A 13,920-nucleotide genomic window follows, 5' to 3' on the forward strand; every position below is an offset into this window, starting at 1 on the left:
GGAAGCCGCCTGCCTGCCTTCGGCCCCGGGGCCTCCGCGGGTCCGTGCCCCAGCCCCACGGGGAGCTACGCAGGTTACTCTGAAACGATAAGCGGTGATGGGAAGGAGGAATTATGCACCGGGAGGTGATTGAGTGTTTAGGGGAGGTGGCAGAGGGCCTGCGGGGGGGATGATGCAGGAGCTGCCGTTCGAGGCTATACGCCAAACCGGCAGCAAAGCCACACCGGGAGGGGCAGGGGGGGCTGCAGGAGGCGTAGCACCCAGGTCACCGGCATCTTTCTCCAGCAGCGTTGCTGCAAACATGGTGGTTCTGGTCATGCTGTACTTGCCTAATTAGCAAGGGACCCTGTGAGTGTAGATTTGCATAATATGCACTGGAAGTTAATCCGTTATCATCCACCCCCGTGCATTGCACATCGCTTCTGCCCTGTTCCGTACCTGACAGGGTAACTGAGTGGAGGCTGTTGCTTCTTTTCTTTTGTTTCAGTGCTAATCTGCTTTGAAGTAGGGATGCACTTACTGTCTTTCAGTATGATGAACAATTTGTTACCCATTAGATGTTGATCAGGCTGGCGGAATAGCTTCACCATTAGGCATAGCTATTGTATAAACCACCAGGCTAGAAATCATACTTGAATAATGAAAATTCATGTTCATAGAAGACAGACTGCAGTATGGGAGAGGAAAAGCTATTTTGCAAGAAAAGTACAAGCAAATTAAACTACTTATGCAAGAGGTGAAATGATGGAAGCAATGTTTTACAAAAGAACTGACTACACCAACCATGAGACCGATTCAGCTGGCAGTTCCCAGCGGGTTTGAATTGTACATAGCTCCTCATTTATTTAAAAAAACCCACCAAACATCTGAATGGTATTTCACTGTAAATGTCTAGGATTTAATCTGTGGTGCGTCAGGTGCTAACTCAGAAAACACAAGCAAACCTGGTTTTGGGGGAAAGAAAAAAAAAGACAATCAGATTCTTTCCCATCTGTGTGCACATACCTGCAAGTTCTTTGCAGGCAGCAAATTAAACCTGAAGACCATTCCACACCCTGTAGTGCTTAACTTTGCTGTATTTGTCCAGAAATGAAATTTCCTGTTGTGCAAAATAGCTATGCACCAGCAAAGTCCCAGGTACTCTTTCAAACAAAGCTCTCCCTATGAGCAGTTCTGCATTAAGAATCTTGAATAGAAACCTTGTCATGAGGATTCATGGAAGAGAAGTTGAAGTCCTTGAGGTAGAGAGGTCTGAACAGCAGGTGAAGAAGGGCAGCTGTACTTCATAGCGGTAATAATGGGAAAAAAACAAATTAAACCTTTTTAAAATGTTAAGTTTCTTCCTCTTATTTCCCTTTTCTTTTCCCCCAATTTACAGCTTCCCATATGGCTTTCTAAACTTATTTAATCCACAGAAAATAAGTGAAATATTTTTTATCCTTATTCAACATCATGCATGAGAGGCTGCTTTTTTAATAGGAAATTCTTAGAAGATTCTTTAAGACTTAGTATCCAGGAGCCTGATTTTATTCATACAGGGTGGAAGAACTAAGGAGTGCTGCTCTGCTCTCTTCTCATGCAAGAGAAGGGAGGTAAAAATGGTTATATGCCCTCTTCCTACCGCCTGCATTTGGCTTGGTTGTGGCGGAGTGCACACACATTAGTAAGAGCTGTCATTTACAGCAGGGTTCCAGTGATACTTGTTGGCTCCAATCTCATGTTTCAGTGGTGCATGGCTCTTGGCACTGCGCTTGTCCTTTCTGGAACCTCGAGTGCCTCTTAAAATAGAGCCTGTGAAAAAGAGCAGGATAAAGCTGGTAGCACTGTCGCTCTGGCCCGTCAGACTTACTGGAGCAGTGAATTGGGAGAGCATGATGGAAAACATCTTCCCAAAGAACTACTGAGACGAGGCTTTTATATCCTTTGATCAAATCCTGCTGCCTTGGATGTTCAAGAGTTCTCCGTGGTTTAGCTGGAATATTAGCCTAATTAGTGGTCTGTTCCTGAAAATCCTGTTGACAGTAAATGCGTGACAAGATATTCGCCTTACCTGTGTTCATTTTGTCCTCTCTGTCTATTCAGTGCTGCTTTCAGAGAGTGAATTTCTCAAGTGATCCCTTAGTAGTCCTAAAGCAGCTGATTTTGGATGTAAATTGTGTTAGAAATGCTCCATCTTCATGTAAAAATGTAGTTCTAGTAGTGAAATTGTAATTGTTTTGGTGGGATTTTCTTCTAAGAAACTCTTGCTTTTTCAGCTTTTACAGTGAAGCTTTCTGTTCTTGCAGGTCCCAAAGGGAACTGCAGTTACTCAGATCTAATACCGTTCGATTATTCAGGATCTAACTGTTCTGTTGGCAAGAGATTGAACTATCTTGCCAGCAATTAGAAGATCTATACTGGAACTAAATTGAACAGAGGCGCCATGCAAATGTATTACTGGAAAGCTCATCAGTCAGCAGATGAAATGCTGCACAAATTCGTATGCAGGCTGTGATTGTTATTGGTAAAAGCATGGAGGAAGTTGGAAATTTTGTCATGGATACCAAACACTGATTTGAGACAACTTCAGAGTATTCTCAAAGGACTGCTTTCTTTTAAAAACAATTCCAGAAAGTTACTAACAGTGTTTTAAATGAGAGTAAAGACAAATAAATGTACACTCAGCATCTGGGAAGCAAAGTGTTTACTCTTTAATAGGGATGATCTTGCTGGTAAAATATGCATCTGAGTGGTTGTACAGACAAAAGCAAGCACTTCATGGTGTTAAGTTAGAGTTGACTTGATTGTGGGAGTTTTGCTTGAGTAACAGAGAGGGACACCAGGCAGTTCTTAAGAAGGGCTGCAAAAAAGTTTTTACTTTAATGTTCAGATGCCTAAGCATCTTATAAGTAAAAAGATTAATGACACTTCAGCAGCAGCAGTAAGATATATGCTAACAGTGATAGAAGCCTTACAAAAACTGTGAAATTACAGAATATTCACATTTTAGTAAGATCTGAGACTTCAGGGTACATCAGTTTGAATCACAATTTCTAATGCTGTGTCAGAGTCAGGCCAGCCAGCCAGTTCAGAACTGCCATGTTGGCTGTCTTGAAAATGTCATTCAAGTATTTAATAGGGCTTCATTAGGTTTACTGTTTTAGGAGCTGGTGATGGGGTTGGGGAGGTGGGGAGCAAATGCTGTCTAGTTTTGCCACATCTGTGGCACGTTTGTGACACATCTTGAATTTATAAGAAAAAAGCTAAACTACCGACCAGCTGGTTGTGACAAAAATACTAGCTTTAAAATAGAAGTAGAACTGCCTGTCTTAGCTTATTTGTTTCTCCAGATTACTTGAAGCATTTGATTACTTTCCACTCGCTTGTCATTCCTACAGATTCATAACAGAGGCTCAGACAGTCCACCCCCACTAATCCTTCCACCCTCCAGAGCAGCTACGCCAAATGCAGGGAACCTGGAAGCTGTGGAATACTTTCCCAGTGATGGTCCCATTTTGAGACGTTTTCAGTAATTATTACTAGCTCTAAAGGGCATCGCAGAGGTCAGTGATAAATTCCTCACTTCCTGGTTTTCAGAGCTTTGACTGTAACTCAGTGTTATGGAAAAGCAGCTGTAACAGAATTTCTGCATTAATTACATTTTAGAGTACTTAATTGTAGCTAAGGACAAGCACGTGCAATCAAGTCTTTTTCCCATGCTCGCAGCCTCTCCCTCTTGCCAATGAGCTCCACTTTTGTCTTGTGAGCCTGCTGTGACTTCAGTCCAGATGTTTCTCTGCCAAGAGATTGAAAAAACAGGAACATCACAAAATCCAGATTTAGTCAAAAGAAAAGATACAGACTTGGAAACAGCATATTGAAGGCGCCTTAGTTAAAATATTTAGTTCTTCTGTGAGGACTTCAAATTCTGAGAGGATGGAAATGACTACAAAGAACCATGCAGAGTTTCATGTGTCAGAGCAATGATGGGAAGCCTGTGAGAAGCAGCTGCAAATTTCTGCCAGGCTGCTTGTTGCTGCAGTGCCTGTAAGATGCCTTTCGGTCAGGCAGTAGTGTGGAAGGCTGTCAGCCTACTAAAAATGAGCTTGAATAGCTTGCTGTGGACTAAAGATGCAAATAATGCACGATTGTCTTCAGTCTGCTTCTTAGATAGGCCTAAAAGTAGAGAGACAGGAGGCATGTCCTTCTGAAATAGTCCGAGAAGCAAACCTTCAGTGTTCTACATAGAGTGGTTTTATGCTGCCATCTCAAAGTGGTGTAGGTGTACACTGCTGCACAGGTACTCTCATGATTCTTAAACTTTGATGGTGTGCTTTTGCTACTGTTTTTTTAAACTTACGAACTTTGATTCAAGACCTTTACCCTCAAGGCGTCGCAGCACTTAACATGCTTTGCTGTTTGGCCACAAGTATTAACTTGACCTATTGGTATGAGGAATCTTACTGTTACTAGATTGATTTCTTATGTTCAGCATTTTTAAATCTTTTTTTCTTTGCAAACCTAATGTTCTGATAAGATAGAAGAAGGTAGGGCACTGAGAAACGAATTTGGGGCTGTCTGCGTGTCTGAAAATAAAATCTGGCACTCAAAATAGAGTAGCAGGAAAATCTTCAGTATTGGGATCACTATAAATAATTTTTGTTAAATAATAGCTTATATAAGATATTTTGTAGTAGTGCCAGTTGTAAGATAACCAACATGAAATCTGTCTTTAATTGGCTGGTGCCAGTTGTTTGACAGTGTGTGGGATAAACCAAGTGACTTAGTCTTGCGTATACCAGCCTGATGTCCCACTGCTGTAAGAGCTTCTTTTCTGTAGTCAGCACTGGCAGAGGGAAGCGTCCAAACTGAGCTGCCCGTTGACTGAGAGGGCAGGGGCTTGTGCCCGTGGGTCTGCCTGCTCTGTGCTTAAGCTGCAAGGAGAGAGCTTCCATTTTCCAGACCACTTCAAATTAGTGTGCTGCTAAAACTTGGGAAGGAGTATGTGAGGGGGTTTTGGAGGGAATTCTCATGCTAGAAGCAAAATAATTATGTATCATGGGAAATCCTGTAATCCCTACCTTTCTACCCAGAAGATAGGGCAGGCAGCTAGGTGGGATTTTACTGCTCAGTTTCCACAGATACTGTAAAGCTATAATCTGCCGAGCGTGGTCCCCGGGATCAGTTTGCTACTCCAGTTCACCATGAGGCTACACAAACACTCATATGAATGCCACCGGAACCTGGGCAGCTTGGAGCAGATGAGTAGGCAGGGGCAGTGGTCCAAAGCTGCCGCCCTTTCTGCCTACCTGTGCCCTCCCTCAACTGCGTATCAAGTCGTGGTCGAATAGCCTAAGTGGAACTTACAGCAAAAGAAGAAAAGTGGCTAGCACAGCCACTTTGTGCACCAGGAGCTTGCTGCGGGCACAGTAGAACAAAGTTGCTGTATTTAGGTAGCGATTATGTTGGCCTGCTGCACTGCTGTGCTTGTTAAAAGTAAATCGTGACAAATGCAATCATTTCTGATCAATAGAATCTGTATGAACGTTAACAGCAGGACAGCTGCTAGGGCTTGAAAACACTGTCACACGTGTCTGACATAGTATGTCAGAGTATCGTCAGAAGCTGCCTGCACTCCAGCATCGCTTCTCCACAGTGCGCTGTAGATCACGTCCTCTGGAAATGGAGTCTTACTGGTGCTGTTTGTACTGAAACTCTCCTATGCAGCTTTGTGTGCATTTGCTAGGAATTGGGTTTTATATTTGCTAACAGATATGCTATTGTATCCATATTAAAATGTACAGAGAACTGTTCTAAGCTTTATAGCTGATCACCTTCATATGTTTGGGCTGCCTTGGTGTGGAACAATACTGACATTCAGTGGTTGATTATACTCACCACCGTTGTGTGACTATCCAGGAGATTTTGGAGGGTTTTAATGTTCAGCACTGGCTAAATTCAGAGCATGTTTAGTTAAACTGGATTAAAGCAATCGTGACAAGGCTCCTTCATAAGAATGCTGTGCTCACAGTATTAAAATTGTCTGTTTTTTTAACAAACTAAATTAGAGATTAATTTGGTCTGTGAGAGATACAGTGGAAACACGCAGTAACTTTTTGTAGCTTTGTTTCCTTTCCCACTCTAAAGCAAATTGGCCATCAGTTTCCAAAAGAACTTCATCTTACATACTGTATTAGCTTAGTTGGATTTTTCTGCCCACGTTTTGACTATTGGTCTTTCTGTGTCTACCACCATAGACCGTGTGTTCTTAGCAGGCAGTATGTAAGACCTGGCAGGGCCCCAGCAAAGATGAGTGCATTGCTGTCATGCATGTGAAGAAGCAGCTGGAGTTTAGAGTTGGAAGAACTGGATCTTGGCTCCTTTCCCACATCTGCTGACTTAGGTGGAGAGAAATAGCGTGCTAACTACGTTCTTTAGTAGTCCTTTTTCACCTTCTCTGGTGAGCTTTGGAAGACATACTTTTGTTTTGTTGAGAGCTGCAGGGCCAGACCATTTTTCAGTGTTACAAGTGCGTTGGGAGGTCAGCCTAGTGCTCTGGGCAGTTTAGATTCAGGCATGGCTCACTGTGGATGGAGCTAAGTGCTTAATCCAGCATTTTGGAATGAGGCTTAATCATACGCTGTTTAGACTCTTTAATATCTCTGTGGGACTGGGCCATTTACATCTAGATGCTCTGTGCCATCTTCACATTTGTGTGCCAGATTTAATGTTAGAAAATGAGCAAATTGTATCTGCATTTTATGGCATGATCCTGGCCAAACATCCTAAGATTAATGAAAACAATGATAGGTTTTTGGTAGATGTGTTTGACTTCTCTTGGACATGCAGAGTTGATGGTGGTCTTCCTGTTTTGAGGTGTGCACGCCCTGCTTGGTCTCTTTCCAATCATGATTGAATTCCCCCAAAGGCCAAATAAACTTCAGTTCAGGATATCTCCATTGCTATCATCTGTCTGTTTCCACCACCTCCTCTGCGCCAGCTCTAGTACTCTCTGGCAATGTAATAACTTGCATCAGGAAGCTGGTCTGACCAGGAACTCCTTTTTCTGGGTCAATTTATGGCTGGACCAGTTTCTTGGTATAGGGAATTGCAGAGCCACAGACCTGCTCAAATCAATACCTAGAGGGCAAGAGGGGTGCATAGCCAGTGGCAGGGGCAGCTTCTTCAACTGCAGAATGAATTTGTGCAGGATACAAGTACCAGGATAACTTCACCATAAGGAGCCAGCGCTTGGGTTACAATTTGTTTTTGTTTTCTAAGCCTGAGTTTAAACTTGGACCTTATTTTTGTCAGAGGATGGTTATGCTGCAGGTCAGCCAAAGCATTATATCTGTCTGATGTAAAGGCTAAAGAGATAAACTGAAGTCTGATAGCATTTGTCTCTTCTGTAGATGTGGAGAAAATAGTTTATTCACTTCATTTGAATCAACAACTTAGTTCATGTATTATCTCACTGAAAGTTGAGAAATCGACTAGAAATTACTTTAAAAAAAAGGCAGATAAGCTACTTGTGCTGAGAATAAAATGAAGGATCAGTGTCTGGGGCATGTTATTTGTAAATCTTTAAAGATATAAGAAAAAAGTTACATTACTTATCTGCAGTTCATACTCTCCTTTTTCGTGAGCAAGTTAGTTTTTAAATGTAAAACATTTTATGTAAACATAATTCATGTGCGTTGAGCACATTTGAGGCAATTTTATTCATTAAACCAGATTTAAACTCCTGGTTTTGTGTACTTTTAATGAATTCCAACCCTTTATCCAAGTGCAGCTTGGCATAGATCATAAGTAATCATTAGCCAGCAAATAAAAACCACTTTTCTAGTTCAGTAACTGAACGCTGACAAGCTAAAGAGCTGTATCTTTAAGATAGTGCAATTCTTAGTTATGTGTGTAAACACTATGCAAACTCCTCTGCCATAGGAAACTTTATGTATGTTACCCTTACATGTTGCCAAACACATTTAAGTGAGTGCTGACTCATGAAGGTCAGCTTTTCTTTAAGAAATAAATTACAAATACCAAATAGGGGATGAAGGTGGAAATCAAGGGTGCTAGCTTCTTGCTTACATTTTGTGACATATGTTAGCGACTTAATCCACTGTGAAATATTTTGTGGTGGAACATTCCTCTAAATAAAGAAAGTGCAATTTAAAGAAAAGCAGCAATGCAGATCTTTTTCTTAAATTCACAGTGCGTGTGAATAAAGAGTAACCATTGTAAGAAAGGGAATCTGGGAGAAGAAATAACGTCAACCCTCAACCTTTTGTTTATTGTAACTTCTTTGAATGTGTTTCCAACAGAAAATGATCCACAGCCTGTTTCTTATAAACTGTTCTGGTGATATATTCTTGGAGAAGCACTGGAAGAGTGTTGTGAGCCAATCTGTGTGTGATTATTTCTTTGAAGCTCAGGAGAAAGCAATCGATGTTGAGAATGTGCCTCCTGTCATCTCAACGCCACATCACTACCTCATCAGCATCTATCGGGATAAAATCTTCTTTGTGTCTGTCATACAGACAGAAGTGCCACCACTCTTTGTAATTGAATTTCTACACCGAGTAGCAGATACTTTCCAGGTCTGTCACCATTAAATAATTTTTAAATTTAAATAATTCCAAGGGAATTTTTGTATAAACTTATTTTAAAGAAAGGTAATAAACCCTCTTGTCAGTGACTTTCCCCTTTACAATTTTTAAGTCAAGCACTGGTTTATAGAGTACAAAGGAAAAGAAGGTATAGCTTGTGTATTCATTTTATTTATAGATACCGGTGCATATGCACTAAAACCCAAATCCCACTTTGTAAATGCTGTCTTTTTTCTGTAAGCTTTTGTACTGTTGATGTTACATAGACGAACAAGAAGGAGCTTGCAGTCATGAAGCACTCTGTAGGGAGGAAAGCGATGCAAAGCGTGAGTCAGTTTTCAACCTATTTCACAGACATTGTAAATAAAGGAACCTCTGTGAAGACTGGACACTGCTAAAAGGTATTCTCCTTATTTTACCGGAGTCTTCTAACTGAAGATGTGTTAATGTTCACAAGTGGGAGAACCCTTGGCACATACATACTAGTAAACCAGATTACATTAATTTCACTGTTCACGCTGTCATTATCTCTAATTAGATGATACATGTAAACATATGATGCAATCAGACTATACAAGTAGCTAGTCATTTTAGGTACTAAAATTCCTTGATATACTGGAGGGTTTCTGTAAGCAAAAAAACCCCAAACTTTTGCAAAGCATTATAACAGGAATAAAAATCCTCTCCTTTGTAATCTCTGATTTGTTTAGGATTACTTCGGCGAATGTTCTGAGACTGCAATTAAGGACAATGTAGTTATTGTGTATGAACTTCTAGAAGAAATGTTAGACAATGGCTTTCCACTGGCAACAGAATCTAACATATTGAAGGAGCTGATTAAGCCTCCCACAATTCTGCGCTCTGTTGTCAACTCCATCACAGGTATGAAAATAAATAATTTTCAGCGGTGACTGGATACTTAGAAACAAAGCCCCATCGTGCTCCATAGCTAAAAAATATCATATTGGTGTGAATCTGTAAGGTGAGGCCACTGTCCTGCCACTTCTCACAATTAAGAGTTGAATAAAAACAATTTCCTCCTTATTTGCAGTTTATGCCTGGCCCCTTTGATATTCCCAGTGGCATTGTCTGGTCCGGCCACAGCTGCCCAAGTCCCTCAGGAACAGCAGTTCCCAGCACAGACAGCACATATTGGAGACAGGTGCTCTGGGATTGGTACAGAGCTAGCCCCAAGCCTTGAATAACTGAGGGGCATTGGAGGAGGTTATGCATTTTATAGGAAATCATTATAGAAAGGTATATCACAGATATCTAATAAATCTTTGCTGGCTGGGAACAGGTAGCGTGAAGGGAAGCAAATAGCCTGTCCTCTGCCTCCTCCACCCCCACCACCATCAGTATCCTTCAAGTTCGGAGCAGGTTTCAGGCCGTTGTAAGTGGGTATGCCTTGCACTGACAGAGCCAAATGTCAGTCAGCTGAGCTGGTGGAATCTGCTTGTCTGGCAGGCGGGTGCAAGGGAGGTCCGCCATGAGGTGTCACGTGGGGTCAGAGCTATGCGAGATGTTCGCCTGTACATCGTGTTAGGGAAGGGTAGTAGGTGGGCTGCGGGGCCACACCGAGGTGGTGCTCAGAGGAGCTGGCCTTTGAGGTAGCACATGTGGTTTAATCTTTGCATGTAAATCTCATCAGTTTTAATCTCTGGGTTTGGGTTGGTTTTTTTTAAATGAGGTTTTGCATGTTAGCAGTTATACTTGAGAAAAATATCTGTGACGTTAATGGCCTAGATGCACCACTGGAAGGGGAATTAAGACTCCTGAAGCCAAGGGTTGCAGCATCAAATCCTCTTGTTTTATCTGAAGCCTTGTTAGAATTCCCCAGGAGCCTAAAGCGCCTGCCCAGGGCAGCCTGCATCTTGTCACTGTCAACAGCTCAGCGCTGAGCAGCTGGGAAAGGGCAGCCTGAGAGCTCTCCCACCTACCTGGCCTGGCAGCCCAGCCTGCGTAGCGCTGCCGCACCCTGCAAGGCTGCTGAGGGGCACGGGGCATGGACACGGCCACTGCTCCCCTTCAGAGATGCAGCGGGAGTGAGGAAATGGTTGCAACTCCTCCGCCATGTGTTACAGCACCAAGGTGGACTTCAGGGAGGGATTTTTCTGTGTGCAATTACTAGCTCAAAAGAATGAAAACTTCTGCTTTCTGCCCAGTAGGAGAGGGCTTACCCAGCAGATTGTGTAGAAATGGTAGCCGCTGGCCTCTCCGTGAAGCTGTCTCAATCAGCAGGAGAGACTACCAGATTTGTTGTGCTGATGGGCACAAGCAAGCATGAGCTGTAGCCCTGTGCTGAGACCTACTTGTAGCAGAGGGAGTTGTTTCCACTCTAGTGGGATTCCAAGATCAGTCACCTAAGCCCCAGAAGTGATAAGATTTTTTTTTTTCCTCCTTTTTAAGAATCATCAGTTTATTTTATAACTAGGTAGCTCAGGAAGCCTTTTTCTCACGGTGAATGGTATTAAGGACTACGAGCTGAGGGTGACAGCAAGGCAGGCAGAGGCAGTGGCATCACTGTTAAGGAGCTCAGAAGTTGAGTCAACAGGTCAGGGTCAGGATTGGGATCTGATGATAACAGGGTCATCTACAGCTCAGTGATTGCCAGGGAAGTTAATCATGATGAGACAGGCCAAGCCAGAAAGTCAAGTCTTTGGGCCAGGATCTGGATCGATTTGGCACATGATCAGGTGTAGGTGTGGCTGTCATGTTGCTGCAGGGGAGCTCAGATGGGTAACCAAGGGTGAGAGCCTCAGCCTAACAGCTCCCAAGCAAAGGGCCCTAAATCTTCTTCCAGGTCTTTCTTCGTAACAACTCTTATCAGTAAATCAGCCCTGAAGTCAGCCAACTAAAACTCTTAGGAGAAGGGGGAAACATCCTTAAGGCCCTCACACTGAGCTGTAATGTCTTGAAGTGTAGTGATGAAATCCACTGCAGGATCTAGCCCCACATCTACTCCCACTCCTACCTCCTGCTGACCTGAGCCTTGTATTTTGCTGTGCAAAGTATAGCCTGAAAACCATAAGTCTGTTCATATCCTTAAAGTGCATTCACATCACCTAATTAATGAAATTTTAGTGGTCCAGGTTCTAGTCTGCAGTTCTTGGGGAATAATCTTGCTTTGATTCTTATTTTTGTCAGTTGATTGTAATTAATGACTGAATTTGAGTTCCTTTTTGTTTTTAAGGCAGCAGTAATGTGGGTGATACACTTCCCACTGGACAGTTGTCCAACATTCCTTGGCGCAGAGCAGGGGTAAAATACACAAACAACGAAGCCTATTTTGATGTCATTGAAGAAATTGATGCGATTATAGACAAATCAGGTAAGATGCCTTGCAAACTCATTTTTGTTGAATATGTTTACATTTATCTGCTGATGTTTAGAGAGAATACAGTCCAATCACATGTTTTATATACATGAATCTATCTCTTAAATAGAAATAATACAATTTAAAATGACATGCCCAAATGTATTTTTTCAGTGTATCCTAAAGTAGCAATATGGTCTAGGCTGCTTCAAGAACATCCACAATAAATATTCTGCACTTAGATGTTTTCTCATTGTACACTGATTATCTCTTAAAGAGATATAAATGGACAAAAATAGTTGAAGTTTTAAATGTGATGAGAAAATTATCTTCCATTGTTCCTGCCAACTGCAGTCCTTGTAGGACCTCAAATGAGCAAGACAAAAGCTCTCATTAGCTTTCTCCTGATAGCAAGACAAAACTTGGTGCAAAATAGCTGGACAGTGTAGTTTTCCTGATATATAAACTGGAGCCAGATATTAGGAAGCATAATAATACTCCTTTCTTGTCTGTAAATGAAACATATCTTCAAATACAAAAATCTTTAACCTGAGATTTAACTCTGAGGAGTAATCTGATAACTTCTGTGTAAATGTTGCCAGTGCCAAGAAGTAGAAAAAAAATGATCCAAGAAGAAAACTGCTGTGCCGTGGGTATGAGCCTGCTGTTTTATTCATTACTGGGGCCATCGGTAGCTAAAGCTGAAGACTGCATGACACCATTTTGTGGTGGTATGGGGCAGGGAGCAAATCTCTGATTTCTTCATTCAGTGCTGCTGCTGTAGCAGTAGTCAGTGTTGTTTGGGTTCCATACACCAATTCGACAAATGCTTTGGCCGCTATTGAACTGGGTAGTCATAAATAGCCATCATGCAGCTCTTGACTCTCACCATCTTGAAACTAAAAGAAGGTGGCAATCACTGTCAGAACACCCCGACGGCTGTGTTACTCTCCTAGCTCAACGAGATTCCCAAGAGTAGTACGAGTGCTTAGTCTGAGGAGTTATAATCAAGACCATGTTTGTATTTCTGTGTGTATTTCAAGCCCAATCAATAGTGTCCACAGAGTGTTTAAAATCCCTACTGAGGATCCACTGCAGTAGTCATAGCTACTCTTTTCTGCTCTGATTCCCTGGGGACTAGCAATGCAAGAACCTTTCTTCCTAACCTTCCCTAGGGCTAAGAAGTAGGTAAGGTTGCTCCCCTAGAATACGGATGTTACCTTGTTTCTCAGGGATATGGTAACTGCTTTCATCTGAAACAGGATCCCTTATTTTCAGGCAAACTATTAACCCAGTTTCTCCTTCCCCTTGAGTAGATCAGCAATAGTTTCCACCTATCTTCTAAAATAACCTTTGCTTGTAGGGCTAATTAGTCCAGAGTTCTGGTCATACCTTTCTGTCCTTATAAGGCATTTAAGGAAATGAGCCTTTCCTGGGTAAGGTGCTTGGTATTCTTGCTTTGGGGTTGGGTTTGGGGGGTTTTTTGCTATAGATTTATTTAATATCAAGATGAATATGTAATCCCACTGTTAAGCAAGCCATGCTTTTGAAAGCCAAGGTTATCTGGAGCTTTATAGCACAAACTTTTGTGTTTTGATGTTGACTGTTTTGATGTGCTTCAAATTCCCTGCACCACTACACAGCTTGCTAGTTTTCTGGAGACAGGGGACAGGGATGAAAGAAAGGAACATTCAGAGCTTGCATATTCTGAAATTCTTACATGCTCATTGCTGGCAACCAGTCCAAGCACATCCAGTACGAGTCCTGTGTAACAGCTGGCACAAGTATAATTACCTGATTTGGGATAAGCTGTTTGCTTTGGCTCACGTATTTTACCAAGCTGCTCAGGCCACAGGTAACTGGAATGACCTTTCCTATCTGTGCTTGGCATGTTCTTGAGTGTTGTGCAAATGTCATCTGTGCCCTCTGGCTGCACTTCACAACGTTTGTAAGGCCCTTGATAATAATGTTAAGTCAAGTGTCTTTTTTTTTTTCCCCGCAGGTTCCACAGTCTTT

At 42.1% G+C, this 13,920-nt stretch overlaps 1 protein-coding gene and 1 long non-coding RNA gene across 2 annotated transcripts in view; both read left to right on the plus strand.

Moving 5' to 3' along the window:
- Positions 1-1,739, plus strand: part of LOC118452591 — an 18,474-nt gene extending 16,735 nt beyond the window's left edge. Inside the window, exons 2-3 of the long non-coding RNA XR_004842412.1 lie at positions 249-253; positions 1,727-1,739. This is a non-coding gene — a long non-coding RNA (uncharacterized LOC118452591). The remainder of the gene's footprint in view (positions 1-248; positions 254-1,726) is intronic.
- Positions 1,740-8,303: 6,564 nt separating this feature from the next.
- AP3M1 (adaptor related protein complex 3 subunit mu 1) overlaps positions 8,304-13,920 on the plus strand; it is a 14,654-nt gene continuing 9,037 nt past the window's right edge. The window contains exons 1-4 of the mRNA XM_035897394.1: positions 8,304-8,579; positions 9,299-9,470; positions 11,782-11,919; positions 13,907-13,914. Of these exons, the coding sequence (XP_035753287.1) occupies positions 8,307-8,579; positions 9,299-9,470; positions 11,782-11,919; positions 13,907-13,914 (591 nt within the window). The 5' untranslated portion in view covers positions 8,304-8,306. The remainder of the gene's footprint in view (positions 8,580-9,298; positions 9,471-11,781; positions 11,920-13,906; positions 13,915-13,920) is intronic.

Source organism: Egretta garzetta, unplaced genomic scaffold (assembly GCF_000687185.1).
Source record: "Egretta garzetta isolate BGI_Z169 unplaced genomic scaffold, ASM68718v1 scaffold56, whole genome shotgun sequence".
In the NCBI taxonomy this organism is placed as follows: Eukaryota; Metazoa; Chordata; class Aves; order Pelecaniformes; family Ardeidae; genus Egretta; species Egretta garzetta.